This window comes from Pipistrellus kuhlii, unplaced genomic scaffold, assembly GCF_014108245.1.
Source record: "Pipistrellus kuhlii isolate mPipKuh1 unplaced genomic scaffold, mPipKuh1.p scaffold_m20_p_13, whole genome shotgun sequence".
Lineage (NCBI taxonomy): Eukaryota > Metazoa > Chordata > Mammalia > Chiroptera > Vespertilionidae > Pipistrellus > Pipistrellus kuhlii.
In genome coordinates, this window is record NW_023425438.1 from 13,648,157 (window position 1) to 13,661,704 (window position 13,548).

Genomic DNA, 13,548 nt, shown 5'->3' on the forward strand with positions numbered 1-13,548 from the left:
CCATTCTGGCTTCTGGGTTTTGTGTCTTGTTCAGAAAAGGCTTCTTCACCTCAAAATCACTTTGTGAAATCACTTGATACTTTTCCCTCGTGTTTTCCCAGGTTTTTGTTCCATTTCAGTTTCTAGCCTATCTGGGAATTATTTGAGGATGCCTATCAGCTCTAACGCGTGTCTCTTCTAACCTCGACTCTGTGCTCAGTGATCCAGCTTCCTGGGAGTTCCAGAACAGCCCAGATCTCCCAGATCCTTGGAGACATGGCCAAACATTGCTGGTTGGGATCTAGGACCCCTAAGTCCTCTCCTGCTCACCGCGTCCTTGGCCCAGACCCCAGGGGGAATCTGGACAGACTCCTCTCATGGGGGGATGGGCAGCTCCAGGTGGCCACACAGTGACCTGGGCACCCATCTGTCTCAGTCCCGGGTCATAGCGCCTCCTCTGCACAGTCAGCCCTGGCTCCCTTCCACTCTTCCCTCCCTTCCCATCTGCGCACCGAGGGGCCAGCTCTTCTCGGAGGAAATTTGCATCGTGCAGCGGAGGGAGGGCTCCTGAGGACTGCTTCCCTGAGCCATGGTCTGCTCGGCTGCCCCCGTGCTACTCCTGGCCATGACTCTCCCCCTGGTGGGGCCACCAGTTGCCCGAGCATCCCAACCTGTGAGTAAGACTGGGCTGAGGACCCTGGGAAGGTCTGCAGAGGCAACCGTGGGGACCCCTGGTGGGAGGGCAGTGAGGTGGGGGCTGAAATGATAGGTGGAGGGGAAAGGGCTGGAGACCTGGCTGGTTATCAGGCCTCGGGGACTTCAGTCTTGTGCTCTGGGGTGTGGGGATAGCTTTGTTTCTTTGTTTGAGTCCCTGTGGACTCCGCTGATGCCTGCCCACTTTGGATAAAGGCTGTTCCAGTCAAGCTTACAATCTGGAAAACGTTCCAGATTTGGGACCCTAGAGGGACAGGAGAGAACCGGGGAAAGATGGCCGAGTCCAGATTCGTGCTTTTTCATCTTTGTTTGCTCCCAGGTCTGTCTCTGTCTCTATCCACATCTGTTTTTAGGTAGATATCCACATACATATAGAATTGTGAGCAAAGCGGGAGTTGGTGAGGAATAATTTATAGGAGCCAGACACTGAGGGAAGATGCTGCCTCTGCTCACCCCTGTGGCCATTCCTATGGAGGGAATGGGAGCCCAAGCCCCTGGGCCCAGCCAGCTCTGCCCAGCCGTCCCCCTGAGGCCCCAGACCCAGCCATTTCCATTAGCCTCGAGGCCCAGGGGCAGGTGAACTCAGGGAAAAATTAAGCAAAGCATGTTGACTCTCTGGGGTGTGCCTGGTTCCGGGGTTCCGGCCCTGGCAGGTCCGTGGGGCTACATCCCTCGCACCTCCTGCCAGCAGCCTGCTTTCTCCTCCCAATGTTCCGCTTAATTCCAGGAAAAAGAAGAGGACCTTCAAAGGGACTGTGTCCTGCCAGACTGGCCAGACTGGCCAGGCTGGCCCCTGAGCCATTCGGAGAAGCAAGTGTCCCTCGGAGAGGTGTCAGCCTCTCCTAGGAAGTCTCTCCTCTCTGCTCTGTCCTAGGGACCCAGCCAGGCGGGAGGGGAATCTGGGCAGCAGCTGGACCAAGAGAGTGGAGCAGGTGGTGAGTAGATAGAGAAGGGGCGGGGGGAGAGGGAGAGGGGGAAGGAGCAGGAAGTGAGGTGAGAGAGGCCTGGAAGAGGCCGTGAAGGGTGGCAAGTGGGGTCAGAGAGAGGAGAGTGGGTCTGAGCTGGTCAGGTGGGTCTCTATGCCGCCTCTGTAGCTGTGAGGCCTGGAGAAAATCATTCATCTTTAAGTGGGGGGTGTTGGGAGGGTGACCTAAAACAGATGTTTCATAGCTAGATGAGGCGGTAATACCCCCCGAGTCCCGACTGTGCTAGATGGGCTGTGGGAGTGTGATCTGCTCCGGGTTCTTGGCAGAGACCAGCTCCGTGTGGGGTGCAGAGGGGAGCGGGCCCATGGCCTTGCTGCCTGGCCTCTCCAGCTGCCCCCCTTCTCCTGCAGAATCAGTCCTGCTCTCCGTCTATGTCCAGCTGGTCTTCTCAGACGGGGGCTGGCCAGCAGCCCTCTCCAGGCCCCTGCCTCTGCCCCCGGCCTCCGCTCCCTCTTCCCCGAAAACTCTCACTGGCCTCAGCCTCACGACAGGTAGGGGCAGGTCACGGCCTCCCTCCCGCCCCTCACCGCCTCCCCTGCAGGGCGGGCCCTCCCTCAGCCAGCTGGCCTTCAGTGCTCCCTATTTCCTGGAGGATCCGCACGGCCCAGCTTCTCCCTCACCTCCCCCCAGACAGACCCTGCCCCTCCTGTTCCATCTTCTAAATGGGGGCCCCAAGGCACAGACAGTGGTGGGCCTGGACTTCTCCACCCCACCCCTGAGGCTTTGAAACCTGGCTGAGGAGGCAGTCCCAGGTGGGTGGGTGTGGCTGAGGGGCCTGTCACTTGGGGATTATTCCAGGTACCCAGCCCCAGAGCCTCTCAGGCTTCAGGCAGGTGTGCATCCTGTCGAGCTGGCTTCCCCAGACAGCCTGCCCCCTTCCCCTCCCCTTCCCTCTGTTGCAGAGTGTAAAGTCAAGCCGGATGGGTTTACCTATTGTGCCTGCCTGTCTGGATACCAGTGGAATGCCAGCATCTGCTCCCGCCACCAGCTTTGCCAGCCCGCCTACAACCACAGGCCCTGTGGCTGTCTGGTCTTCAGCCCTCCTGCAGCCGGGTACTGCCAGCTGCTGCCACCTGGTGAGGAGAGTTGAGAACGTGAAAAGCAATGGGCCCACGTGAAAGAAACTTTCTCTGTGTTTTTTCCTCTCTGGCTCTGCATTTCTGCCAGCTGGCCCAAGCCCAGCGGCCCCTCCGGGTGGGAGAAGGTTCCAGCCATCACAGCAGATCAGAGGCCCGAGCGTGGGTCCTGAGTAGTGAGGCTGATGAGCAGCAGGGCTCTGGAGACAAACCAGTGAGGGAGAGGGGAAGTCATAGGCCAACAAGGCTCCCTGATCGGTTCCCAATGACAGATGGGGTCTTCCAGGCAGCAAAGCAAAGCAAAATAAAAAATGCTAGGTGGGAGGGAGAGAAGAGGGATGGGCTTCAGAAGACGGAGAAGCCAGTACGGGGTCAGGGGACAGGAAGAGCTTACCCAAAGGTGTATGTATGCATCACCCATGGACATAGACAATCGTAAGGGGAAGGCCTGGGTGAAGCAGGGGTTGGGTGGAGGCGGGCAAAAAGGGGGAAAATGGGAGCCACCTGTAATACTGTCAACACAATGGATTAATGAGATGATGGAGAAGTGTTACAGCTTGGCTGCACGTAAGCCCCCAAGCTCCTGCCACAGACCCGTCTCCTGCCTCCCGGCAGCCCCCGGCAGCCTGAGCCTGAACACCTGGCTGCAGATGCCTGGCCACACGCTGAACCTGACCCTCCTCACGAGCCAGGAGACCACCAACCTGAGCTGGTTCCTGCGGCGGCACTCAGGGAGCCCCAGCCCCATCCCCCTGCAGCCCGGGGCACAGGTGTCCCTGACGTCCAGCCAGGGCCAGGCCGTCCTCAGCATCCGCAACGTCTCCCATGAGTGGGAAGGTAGCCAGCCTGTTCTCTCTTCCCCACCTCCTCTCTCTTCCCCTCCGCCGCCTCCTCCCTCTCTCCTCCTTCCTTCTCCTCTTTTTCTCCTCCTCGTCTCCCTTTCCATCTTTCCATTTATTCGTTCTGGGGCATAACGGGGAAGAGGCCTGTTGACATGGACATTTATAAAGGAAGAAAACAGGGTCTCGGTTTTCACTGAGAACAGAGGAGTGCTTTTCTTCCAGCTGTTGAAATGGCAGGGAAGGGGCCCAAACCGGTTCGGCTCAATGGATAGAGCGTCGGCCCAGTTCGATTCCAGTCAAGGGCATGTACTTTGGTTGCGGGCATATCCCCAGTAGGGGGTGTGCAAGAGGCAGCTGATCGATGACTCTCTCATCGATGTTTCTAGCTCTCTCTCTCTCTTCCTCTCTGTAAAAAATCAATAAAATATATTTAAAAAAAAAAAAAGAAAAGAAATGGCAGGGAAGGGGAGGAAGGGCAGCTACTGGAGGGAAGGAGGGAGGTGCACTTTAGAATTCTTGGCAACCGGCTCATCAGAAAGAGTCAGGGGCCTCTTCTCCAGATTTCTTCCCTCCCAGGAGTCCCTTTGCGGGCAGGGGTCTGTCTTGCTGATGTTAGCAGAAGCCAGCCCAAGATGGTCACCTAAGTTGTGGCTTGGGAAGCAGCAGAGCTTCTGTGGTGCAGGCGGGGGCCGGAGGAGCCCGGAGCCACAGCAGGGGTGTGTGTGTCTGCAGGGGAGTACGTGTGCTGCTTCGAGGCCCAGGGATTCCGGTGGGAGCTGTACCAGGTGGCGAGGGTGCCCCTGCAGGCGGCAGATGTGGCTCGGCTTCCGGACCAGCTCTCCATCTCCTGTGCCACCTCCCCGGGCTTTCAGCTGAGCTGCTGCATCCCCTACACGCCCCTGGGCTACATGGCTTCCTGGAGCCCTGCCGAGGGCAGCGAAGGTACTGACGACAGGCCCTGGCTGGGCGGGGAGAGGAGGGGCAGGCAGGGGAGAGGGCAGCTGGTCTGAGCCAGGCAGCTGCTTTTCCACCTCAGCAGCAGCAGCAGAGGCTGCAGTTCCACCTGGGAGTTCTGGGCCCAAGTCCAACACTGTGTTTGCCGATAGAGCAGTGATTTTCAACCTTTTCCACCCCACGGCACATAAACTAGTCCCTAAAATTCTATGCACACCAAAAAATATACGGTATATTTTGCCTATCTGATTTTTAAAAAATAGGTATTATTTTTATTCATTCACACCCGGTGGCTATTGTGTTGGTGGTTGTCATTTTTCTTTTATTTGACAATCTAATAGAAAGAGGTCAGTGCCCCTGATTAAATAGTCAGGTTCTGCATGTTTTCAAATCCCTGCGGCACACCAGTTGAGAATCTCTCTCTAGAGCAATGCCAGTTCTAGCAATACAACCACCACCACCACTGCGAAATGCCCTTATCCACACAACCTCCTTACACGCTCGCAGTCCACTCTGTGAGGTTCACTGGATGACGGTTCATCTGACAGATGAGGAAACTGTGGCTTCCAGTCCCCGGGCGCGTTAGAGATGCCCAGAGCGTCCTTCACCAGAGTCCGAGCTCTGTCTTGGGCAATTGGGTGCCCTGGTCCTACTCTGCTCTTCCCCTGCTGAATCCACTTCTGAAACCGCTAGGAAGGCTGAAACGACAAACCTGGGCCTGCTGGGTTCGCGTCTGTCCCTGGCCTGTGACTGCTCCCCTCTCTTGTCTCGCCCTCAGCCTCCTCCTTCAGCACACCAGGGGACCGGTGCCTTGTGCTGGCCGCTCAGCACTGCCCTGCAGCTGACATCACATACACTTGTGACCTGCAGAGCCCAGGACTGACTCCTCTCAGGGTCCCCATCTTTGTCACCGTCATCCAGGGTATGTGGGGCTTAAGGTCCAGCTGGTCGGCCTCTCCCCTGCTTGCCCTGGGAGCGGCCCCGTGGCATTTCGGGGCCGGATTCCAGAGCCTGCATGGGCTTCTGCCCAAGGAGAGCCTTGGGCGAGACTGCGGTTGCTGAACTCTCTCTGATAACATTCTTCAGAGGGAGACACCACCTGCCCCAAGGACTCCGCCGTTGTGGCCTGGAATGTCACCAAGGCTGGCCATGAGGCTCAGGCCCCCTGTCCCGGGAACAGGACGGGCATGGTGAAGAGGACCTGTGGGCCTGATGGGGTCTGGGGGCCCATCCACAGCAGCTGCACAGACACACGGCTCCTGGCCTTGCTTCGGAGAGCCCAGGTAAAGCCTCCGTCCCCGCTGCCCACGTGCCGCAGCCTCCACGGACCCCCCCCCCCCCCCCGCCCCTTCCTCACTCAGGACCCAGCTCCAGAACCCCTCCTCCTGAGCCCAGCCCAGAGGTGGTTCAGCTGCTCTGAACTGGATCCCTAGCACAGCCAGGAAGTAGGTGTGGGGGCTTAGGGTGGCCAGGACTCTCATGGCGGGAGTGTGCCATTCTCAAACCTTAATCTATCAAGGATCCATCCCACTAACCTTGGTGTCAGCTCCTTCCACATGGCTCACTCCGCCCTCTGCTTCCTGGTCCCCTGGGAAGGGGTGTGGCTACCGGGGAGGAAGGACCGGATGGGGGAGGAAGTGGCCCCTTTGTCCCGAGGACTGCCAGCCCTCCCCTGCTGTCCTGTCTGGATCAGCTGCTGTGGGCAGGCCAGGGCTGGCCTGCTGAAGAGGTGCCACAGAGCCTGGCGCAGCTGCTGGAGCAGACAGAGGTGGTGAGCTCACCCTCTGACTTACTGGCACTGCTGGGCACCATGACATTCCTGGCCAAGGTGGTGGCAGACACGGAAACACCGCTCCACCGCAGTGCCCTGGAGGTAAGCTCTCTGAGCTGCAGAGGGAGCCAGCTGGGCGGAGCGGGTAGAAGCTCTTCATTGCTGGCACTCCGTCCCTCGGACATCATCATGGGCTGTCACACGACAGAGCTTTCCAGAGTGCAAGTGCCTGCTTCTGGGGTCCATCTCTCCTCTTTGGACGCCAGTCTCTAAGGCCATGGGAGGTGGAGGTGGTCTGATGCTGGGAGCGCCTGGGAGGTGGGGAGAGGGTAGGAAGGGGTGTGTAGACATGAGTTCAGAGGCGTACGTTCCATTCACCTGCAGACATGTGAATGTGATTGTGAATCCCCCGTACACACATAGGTGCACACATAAGTACCTCCATGAAGAAACGAACGCAGTTGGCTTTGCTGGACTCCCCTAAGCCAGCTCTCACCATAGGCATCAATTGGTGACCCGTAAGCCACAGACAAAAGAATAACTACAAGTCATGACACTACACACTCTTCATGTCTGGGAATATGTGTCACATGTTGGTATTCAGACATGCACATGGCTCTGATTCAGAACATTGTGCCTCTACCACATTCCTAGCTTACAGACCGGTAGGGGTCAAGAAATTGAAGAGGGGCCCCCTTAGAGCCTTGGTGACCCCAAGGGATGGAGGGGGAAGAAGGGTTGTCAGATGAAGGGATAGAATGTGCTTCAGGAGACCACAATGTTGAAGATACCCCAGTGGTTAGCTCAACAGCCCCCGATTCTTCCTGTACAGAATCTCTCCCCTCATAGGCCTTTCTTCTCCCCTTTCTCTCCAACCTTGGGTGTTGCAGTGAACAAGGAAATGTAGGTTTGGGGGTCTGTAGTTCCCGGTGCCCTGACTCAGTGCTGTGGGTGCCAGCAGCTAGGCCTCATCTCTCTGTTGGGTGCCACAGGCTCTCCTGAAAACCACGGACAAGGTCCTAGACATGGACGCCAGTTCCCTGTGGACCCCGACCCAGGCCCAGAAGCCCTCGGCGGCCTCAGATCTCCTGCTGGCGGTGGAGACCCTGGCACACAGCCTGCGCCCTCAGGATCACCCCTTCTCCTTCAGCTTGCCCAATGTGCAGTTGCAGACCCAGCTCCTCACACCCTCCCTTCCTGCTGACTACAGAGTCTCCTTCTCCACTCAGCCCCGGCTACAGGCAAAGATTCCCCAACGCTCCCTGGCCCCACTGGTTACTAGCAATAGTAACTTCACGATTACTAGCCTGGTGCTGCAAAAACTGGACCACCTCCTGCCCCCAAACTATGGACAAGAGCTGGGAGACTCCATCTACGCCACTCCTGGTCTGGTCCTCTCCATCTCCATCATGGCAGGTGGCCAGGCCTTCAACCGGGGAGAAGTCATCATGGACTTTGGGGACAGAGATGACCCCTATCACTGTGTCTTCTGGGACCACCATCTTTTCCAGGGCAGCGGGGGCTGGTCAGGTGAAGGGTGCCAGGTGAAGGCAGCCAATGCCAGCGCCTTGGTGACCCCAAGACACAATCACTGCATCTGTCGGCATCTCACTGCTTTCTCCATCCTCATGTCCCGACACACTGTTCCGAGAAACCCCACCCTGGAGCTGCTGAGTCATGTGGGCTTGGGGGCCTCCATTCTGGCACTGCTTGTGTGCCTGGGCGTGTACAGGCTGGTGTGGAGAGTCGTGGTACGGAACAAAGTTGCCTACTTGCGCCACGCAGCCCTGCTCAACGTGGTGCTCTGCCTGGTGGCCGCGGACATCTGCTTCCTGGGAAGCCCCCTGCTTCCTCCAGGGCCCCACAGCCCCCTCTGCCTGGCTGCTGCCTTCCTCTGTCATTTCCTCTACCTGGCCACCTTTTTCTGGATGCTGGCTCAGGCCCTGATGTTGGCCCACCAGCTGCTTTTCGTCTTCCATCAGCTGTCCAAGCGCCGAGTCCTCTCCCTGATGGTGGCTCTCGGCTACCTTTGCCCGATGGGGTTTGCAGGTGCCGCCCTGGGCCACTATCTCCCCCGAGGGCAGTACCTGGGGGAGGGGGTGTGCTGGTTGGATGGGAAGGGAGGGGCACTCTACACCTTCGTGGGGCCGGTGCTGGTCATCGTGGGCCTGAACGCGCTGGTCCTCGCCATGGCCATGCTGAAGCTGCTGAGACCCTCGCTGTCAGAGGGACCCCCGGCGGAGAAGCGCCAAGCCCTGCTGGGGGTGATCAAAGCCCTGCTTGTCCTCACACCCATCTTCGGCCTCACCTGGGGGCTGGGCCTGGCCACGCTGCTCGAGAAAGTCTCCGTCGTCCCTCACTACATCTTCGTCATTCTCAACACCTCCCAGGTGGGTGGCCGTGCTTGCTGCCATCTGAGATGCTCTAAGCCACTGCCACTCCCTTCTCCAGGTGGCATCGTGACGGGGCAGAAGAAGCATAGCTGGGAGTTTTAGGAGGCGGAGGCTTGGGTGCCAGCTCCTCCCAGCTGGAAAACTTGGGACAAACCTCTGTGGCTTCGGTTTTCTTATCTGTAAAACGTTATCTGGTTTTGCCGGAGAAGCCGGGGAATTGTCAGCACCCCACCCCCTCTGCCCCGTGCTCGCAGTAAGAAAAGCACTGGAAGGTCCTGCACCAATGATGCTGATGACAAAACCCGAGGCGGGGCCTCCACACCGAAATAGACAGGAGGAGGGAGGGGCACGGAGAGGAGAGGAACGGGTTGATTCTCCCTCCTCCACTCACTCACCCCCACATCCCTCTTTTCAGGGCGTCTTCATTCTGCTGTTTGGTTGCCTGATGGACAAGAAAGTGAGTCTGCCCACCGAATCCCCGCCTGACTCAGTCCGAAGGCAGGGACTTTGGGTGCCATAACCAGGCATTTCTCTCTCCTGCAGGTACGAGAGGCTTTACTCAAACGCTTCGGCTGTGCCCACCCCCCCAACTCCACCATCTCCCTGGTGAGTTGCTGCCTTCAAATCTTTAGTTCTCTCTCCGCAACGCCCACCCCCCCTCCACACACACACACAAACCACCACCACCGCCGCTGCTGCCCTGGAGCGGTCAGAGCAGGTGTTCTGCAGCCTTCCTAGAGGAGATGGGCACAACCAGGAGCTGCGAGAAGATCCGGTTGTTTTCTAGAATGAGCATTGTTCTGGGTTCAAGTTCTCCACAAGGCAGATAGCCCCATCAGAAAAGTCAGGTTCTGGGGTCCCTGATCACAACCTGGACGCCTGGTGACCCTCTTGTCCCTGGTTTCTCCAGCTGAAAATCTGCCTCCCGTCACTATGAGAAGGGGAAAGCTAGGATCGGTACGCGTGGGCATCACTGTGAGAGCAAAGTTCCTAGGATTACCCTGGTCCCGGCAGGAGGGCGGGTGAGGATGTGAAAATGGACACAACTTTGTTAAAGGAGCGACAACAATCATAATTGTCGCCCTGCAATTGAGCCTTTTCACCCCTTCCTAGGCCACAAATGAAAGCCACCTCCCGGAACCCAGCAAAAGGAGAAGCGAAAATGCCAGGTGAGGATGAGGTGTTCTTGGGAATGGAGTGAGCAGCTTCCTGGCAAAGCTCTTGACAGAAAGCCTTCCCCCACAGCCCCTACACCCGCTCCAGCCCAAAGGGTGGAGAACAGACTTGGCCAGGGTAGACATTTCTAGATGAGCTAGGAAGGTGAAGGCTGTAGAGCAGAAGTTGTAGCATCTCCTATTGCTCTCCCAGAAAGCTGCAGGGAGTTTGACCACCAACAACCCTTGCCTCAGTTCACCCTGAAGATTCCTTTTCACACAATCAAATGTTTAATTATCCTGAAAAATCCTTGTTTTCAAGGAATTACCATTGGTGAGCTTGGTGTCTAGAAGGGAGGGCAATCTGCAAAGGTGGAGCAAGGTCTCCTCTCACCAGCCCCTGGCAACAGGGTGTGATCTCTTGGGGAAGGCAAGAGCTTTGAGAGGCCACACACAGAACCCGTGTTCCGCCAAGGGAGGTCAGGGTGTGTGCTTGAATCCAGCAGGATGGCCTTGGCCCAATGCCCTACACCCTTACCCACTCCCAGAAGTCAGCCCTCCCAAAAGACAGCTGTGCTTCCATTAGTCACACTCATTTCTCTTGCCCTCATCTGTCCCCACCCCTACCCTGCCCAAGCAAGAATAGCAGGAAAAACTAGTGGAAGCTATCAAATGAACAAAGCTGCCTTTGCTATAAAAATAATTAAGATATCTAAGTTCAAAATAATTGCAAGTAAAACTGTCTCAACCCATTTTTCTCTAGTCAACTGTGTATGTTACAGATTTCGTTGATAAAAATGGTTTTGAACTAGTCAGTGATGTCTGATTTTTTCTTCTCTACAGTTATGAAGAAAAGATGACTTAACTGACAGGAACTCTCATCTTCCAAACATTAGAGGTGAAGGGCAGAATTTGGTTTGCTTATTTTCAAAGTTTAGGAAAAGTGAAGGTTAATGAGACCTCCTTCTTTAGCTTTTAACAATATCAATATAAAATTAAGTTTCATAGACATACACATGTATACAAAAAGTCACTATTATGAGCATATTTGTAAGAAAGCACCAGAAATTTTAAAGTAGAGAGAGAGGTATCCCTGACTGCCACAGATCACGAAGACAAGATGAAACACATTTAAAAGTGGCAGGATCAAGGTAGGACTAGACATAGAGATTTCAGAAAAGCCTCTGGCAGACACCAAGATGAATTAAATTATGGAATACATAAGCGGTAATGACAGGATTCAGAAAAATTATTAAACTAGGTAAATGAAAAAATGTTAATTGAATGTGTAAATTACAAATTTCATGAGTATTTTTATAAAATGGAATAGAGACAGTTTCTGTTGAAATAAAAATGAATACCACATGCTATTGAACTTATTTTTAATAAACATCATGTGTGAATTTTGCTTGCGTGTGTGAATGTTTTAATTGTGTATAACTGGCCTAAGTAGGTTTGATTATTCTTCCAGTAGAAGGTACCAAATGTACAGGACAGTTGCGGTGTTTCTATGCCTCTGTCTTGTTTCAGCCCCCAGGGAGGCAGGCAGCCACTGAAACAGAAAAGACCTTGCCTTGCTGGTTTCTAGGGTAACATGTCTCAATATCAATCTCACTTCATTAGTGTTTGCAGTCTTGGTTTTTTTAAAAAATAATTCAAATATTACACTTTAAAAGCAGCAGAGACTCCTTTTCTGAGTATGCTTTGTAGAAATGTTTTCGTTTTCCTTCTCAAATGATTGCACATACTCAATATATGCTTTGCTGTAAAGTGTAAAAATGAAATGACACGCAGTCTTTGTTCACTTGGCTCGCTCATAAAAATAAAAAATAAAAAAAAGAGGACTGAAAAGAAGGCTCCAGAAGTAACGATAAGTGAGATTTAGTAGCAATTCCATTTCTAGAAAGTTATCTTCTTAGCAGAAATGTCTATTCAAATTCCTTGCCCATTTTAAGAGTTGTTTTTCAGGTTGTTAAATTGTAAGTTTTCTTTATATATTCTGGATTTAATCCCTTACTGAATATATGATTTACAAATATTTTCTCCTACTCCAAAGGTTGCCTTTCCACTCCATCCTTTGATGCAACTTTTAATTTTTAATTTATTTTCTTCCTCTTTCCTGTGTTTTTGGTGTCATATCCAACAATTCTGATATCAAGTAGCTTTTCCCATTTTCTTTTACGAGTTTTATAAGTTTAACTCTTACATTTAGGTCTTTGATCCATTTTGAACCAATTTTTGGATATGGTGAAAGGTAAGAATCCAACTGCATTCTTTTGCAGGTGGCTATACAATTTTCCCAACATGACTACCTGACAACTGTTTTAGTTTTAACAGTCTTGTCAAAAAATAATTTGACCATACATGTGAGGCTTTAAAAAAACAGCTATTAACTAACTCAATTTATTCAGATTTTATCAGCTTTTCCATTAATGTACTTTTTCTAGTTCAGAATACAGCTCAAGACACTTTACATCTAGTTGTCATGTCTCCTTAGCCCCCTCTGGTATATGACCCGTTCTCAGCCTTCTTACTTTTCATGACCTTGGGTCGTTCTGAGTAAAGTCAAGATATTTTCTCATGATTCAACTGGGTTAGAGGTATTTGGAGAGAATACCATTGAGGTGAAGCGGCCCCTTGATTGCACCAGGAGGTATGTGACAGCCACATGACGGCGCTGATGTTAACCCGGGGACTTGGTTAAGCTGTGGGGTAACTTTTCCTTTTCACACTCTAGTCACTGGAATTGAGTGACTGAGTCCAGCCCTCATTCAAGTGGGGAGGAACATGCCCCTACTTGAGCATGGTGTCTACATATATTATTTGGAATTCTTTATGAATTAACCCTAGAAATGTACTTAGTTTTGCTTGTTTTTGAAACTTTCCAGTCCATGAACATAATTTACAATATTTTGCGATTAAAGATCAATGCTGCTAGTCATGTGCAAAGTTCTGTAGGAAATATACCTAAGAGTAGAAATGCTGGGTTACAGGCCATGTGTTATATTCAAACATACAAGTCAGTGCCACACTGTTTTCCCGAGTGCTGTATCGATTTGCATTCTCACCAGCAGTGTATAAAAGTTCCTATTGTTCACATCCTCACCAAAACTTGGTATTCTTGGTTTTACTCATTTTTGCAGTCTGATAGGCATAAAGTGGTATCTTATTATGATCTTAATTTGGTTTTTCTAAATTACCAATGAGCATCTTTTCATGTTTAGTCTCCATATGTACATTTTCTAAAAAATGCCTTTTAATATCTTTTGCCATTTTTTACCGAGTTACCTTTCTTCTTATTGATTAGAAGAATTCTTTCTAGTGCTTGCTTCAGCAGCACATATACTAAAATTGAAGCAATAGAGATTAGCACAGCCCCTGAGCATGGATGGCATACATTCATGAAGCGTTCCATAAAATAAATAAATTCTCTATATACCCTGTATCCTTTGTAAATTACATCTCTATCATATATGACATGTACATATGATAGAGATGTATCTTTCATAAGATACATCCTTCATAAGATACATCATTATCTTTGCCCCACTTCTGGCTTGTCTTTCTATTCTATCATATAAAATATGAAAGTTTTCATTTTGACATTTATAGCTCTTTTATGATAGCTCTTAAATGTCTTAAGAAATCCTCCAGGGGTGGGATGGGAGGACTGAGGGGG

At 52.5% G+C, this 13,548-nt stretch overlaps 1 protein-coding gene and 1 pseudogene across 2 annotated transcripts; both read left to right on the top strand.

Annotated features, from left to right (window-relative positions):
- The first annotated feature begins 250 nt into the window (after nucleotides 1–250).
- Nucleotides 251–11,245, top strand: ADGRF3 (adhesion G protein-coupled receptor F3). Of its 2 annotated transcripts, XM_036435000.2 has the most exons (14): nucleotides 251–652; nucleotides 1,568–1,628; nucleotides 2,030–2,170; nucleotides 2,582–2,755; nucleotides 3,371–3,592; nucleotides 4,330–4,539; nucleotides 5,330–5,473; nucleotides 5,638–5,834; nucleotides 6,245–6,424; nucleotides 7,315–8,712; nucleotides 9,131–9,172; nucleotides 9,259–9,321; nucleotides 9,829–9,884; nucleotides 10,713–11,245. In XM_036435000.2, exons 1-14 carry the CDS (start codon nucleotides 569–571, stop codon nucleotides 10,732–10,734), a joined length of 2,994 nt encoding a protein of 997 aa, XP_036290893.1. In that variant the 5' UTR covers nucleotides 251–568; the 3' UTR covers nucleotides 10,735–11,245. The 2 variants fall into 2 exon arrangements, with proteins under 2 accessions (XP_036290893.1, XP_036290895.1); XM_036435002.2 differs by lacking the exon at nucleotides 9,829–9,884.
- A 1,945-nt stretch (nucleotides 11,246–13,190) lies between these two features.
- LOC118717917 lies at nucleotides 13,191–13,290 on the top strand (annotated as a pseudogene).
- The last annotated feature ends 258 nt before the right edge of the window (nucleotides 13,291–13,548 follow it).

What these genes read in the sequence shown, in the direction of transcription:
- ADGRF3 (XM_036435000.2), top strand. Translation starts at nt 569, where the DNA reads ATGGTCTGCTCGGCTGCCCCCGTGCTACTCCTGGCCATGACTCTCCCC. An exon ending in TCATTCTCAACACCTCCCAG is followed by an intron (nt 8,713 to 9,130) that starts GTGGGTGGCCGT and finishes CCCTCTTTTCAG; the next exon opens with GGCGTCTTCATTCTGCTGTT. An exon ending in CCAACTCCACCATCTCCCTG is followed by an intron (nt 9,322 to 9,828) that starts GTGAGTTGCTGC and finishes ACCCCTTCCTAG; the next exon opens with GCCACAAATGAAAGCCACCT.